This window comes from Sphaeroforma arctica (genome assembly GCF_001186125.1).
Source record: "Sphaeroforma arctica JP610 unplaced genomic scaffold supercont1.876, whole genome shotgun sequence".
Classification (NCBI taxonomy): Eukaryota; class Ichthyosporea; order Ichthyophonida; genus Sphaeroforma; species Sphaeroforma arctica.
Window position 1 is genome coordinate 11,848 of NW_014039682.1, and position 1,542 is coordinate 13,389.

The window sequence follows — 1,542 nt, forward strand, 5'->3', positions numbered from 1 at the left end:
ATGACTATAGATCTATAGATATATAGAAGAATATATATATAGATACCATATATATTTATATATATCTTATATGTATATAAGCTTTCTTCTAAATCAGCAGAAGGCTATGTATGTACGTGTTATGAACAATGAATTTATATTCACGCGAATCCAAACATTAAATATATTTTTTAAGGCCGTCGGCTCGTGCCCCGTGGCCGTGGGCGTTGTGTCGTGGTCGCCTTGACTGCGAGCGATGACTCATGAGGACGCGAATTTTTCTTGTGAGAAATAAAATTTCAAAATATTTATATAAAAAGTTAAAAAGAAATGCGGAACCGACAATTTTTAAATATCAGATTAGCGTATCCTGGAGTTTCAATATCGTTGCCGAGCTCAGAGCCAATCATACGTCAATAATTTGTCTCGGCGAATAAACGTAAAATTCTTGGGTACATTAACATGATATCGGCTTCCAACCCTATAATGGAATTAAAACAACCACTGAGTACGTATTCATTTATACCATCCGACCAGTAGTAAAAGTTGTAGTAGATGTGTTTACTGGGGGCTTCATTGGGCTTGGGGGTTGGCATATTTTAGTTATCGCTTCTAGTTCTTTCTCTCTCTATGAGATTGTAATCTCCAAGAGTTGAACGATTGGGTAGGCGTACAGCTGCTTCTTCTGCAACTTTTACACGCAGCGTGCTTATAAGTCTGAAAAGTCTGCGTTACAAGGCTTTTAGTGTCTCGGCGTATTCATCTAGTACATAGCTGTTGTATTTCTTCCATTTTATTAGACCTAAGTTAGACGAAAACTCAAATAAGTTCCCCAACATCATAGAGTCTTGGCATGCCTATGCATGAAGGAACTTTTGTAGAAGTCATTGACACAGAGCTGCATCCGAAGACACATGCATAATCGACCAAGAAGTATTAGTGTTTAAGCCAAATCTTCCTAGACCGGCGCTATACCACGTGAAGCGTACTCTGCATTCGTTCCTTCTTAACAGACCACAAGCCATCGATATAGAGCTATACATAAATATATACAAATATATACTTCGATCCAAGGTATCAATATGGGAGTTCAGGCTGCGGCCGTGAAGGTGCATGTGCTCAAGGCCGATCGTGTTGCCCCCCATCCGCACAAGACGTACATCGAATTAAGTATTGGAAGCTCAAAGATAAAGACGGAGCCGTCGCATAATAATATATGGGGGGATATGTACTCGATACCGTGTCCCTCGGGCGAACAATCCAAACTAGAGCTGGTGTTGAAATTGAAAAGTTTATTCAAGTCCCAAACGGTATGATTCATGAGCTAGACAGCTCTGTGTGTGAATGGCTCGAATCCGAGAGAACCATTTTGAGTGGATATGTATTCGTCTAGATGTGTATGCCATATACGAATGGTTGTCAATATGCGTGTAATAAGTATCAGCTGCTCTTTGTATAATACACTTGAAGGTATATATATATATATATGTGTGTGTGTGTGTGTGTGCGTGTATATATATATATTTATATGTATATATGTATATGTATATATATATATACATA

The 1,542-nt window shown here is 38.4% G+C and overlaps 1 protein-coding gene across 1 annotated transcript in view; it reads left to right on the forward strand.

Moving 5' to 3' along the window:
- Nucleotides 1-742: 742 nt before the first annotated feature.
- The window catches only part of SARC_09039 (hypothetical protein), a 7,029-nt gene continuing 6,229 nt past the window's right edge, over nt 743-1,542 (forward strand). The window contains exon 1 of the mRNA XM_014296962.1: nt 743-1,289. Coding sequence (XP_014152437.1) covers nt 1,062-1,289 — 228 coding nt within the window. The 5' untranslated portion in view covers nt 743-1,061. The remainder of the gene's footprint in view (nt 1,290-1,542) is intronic.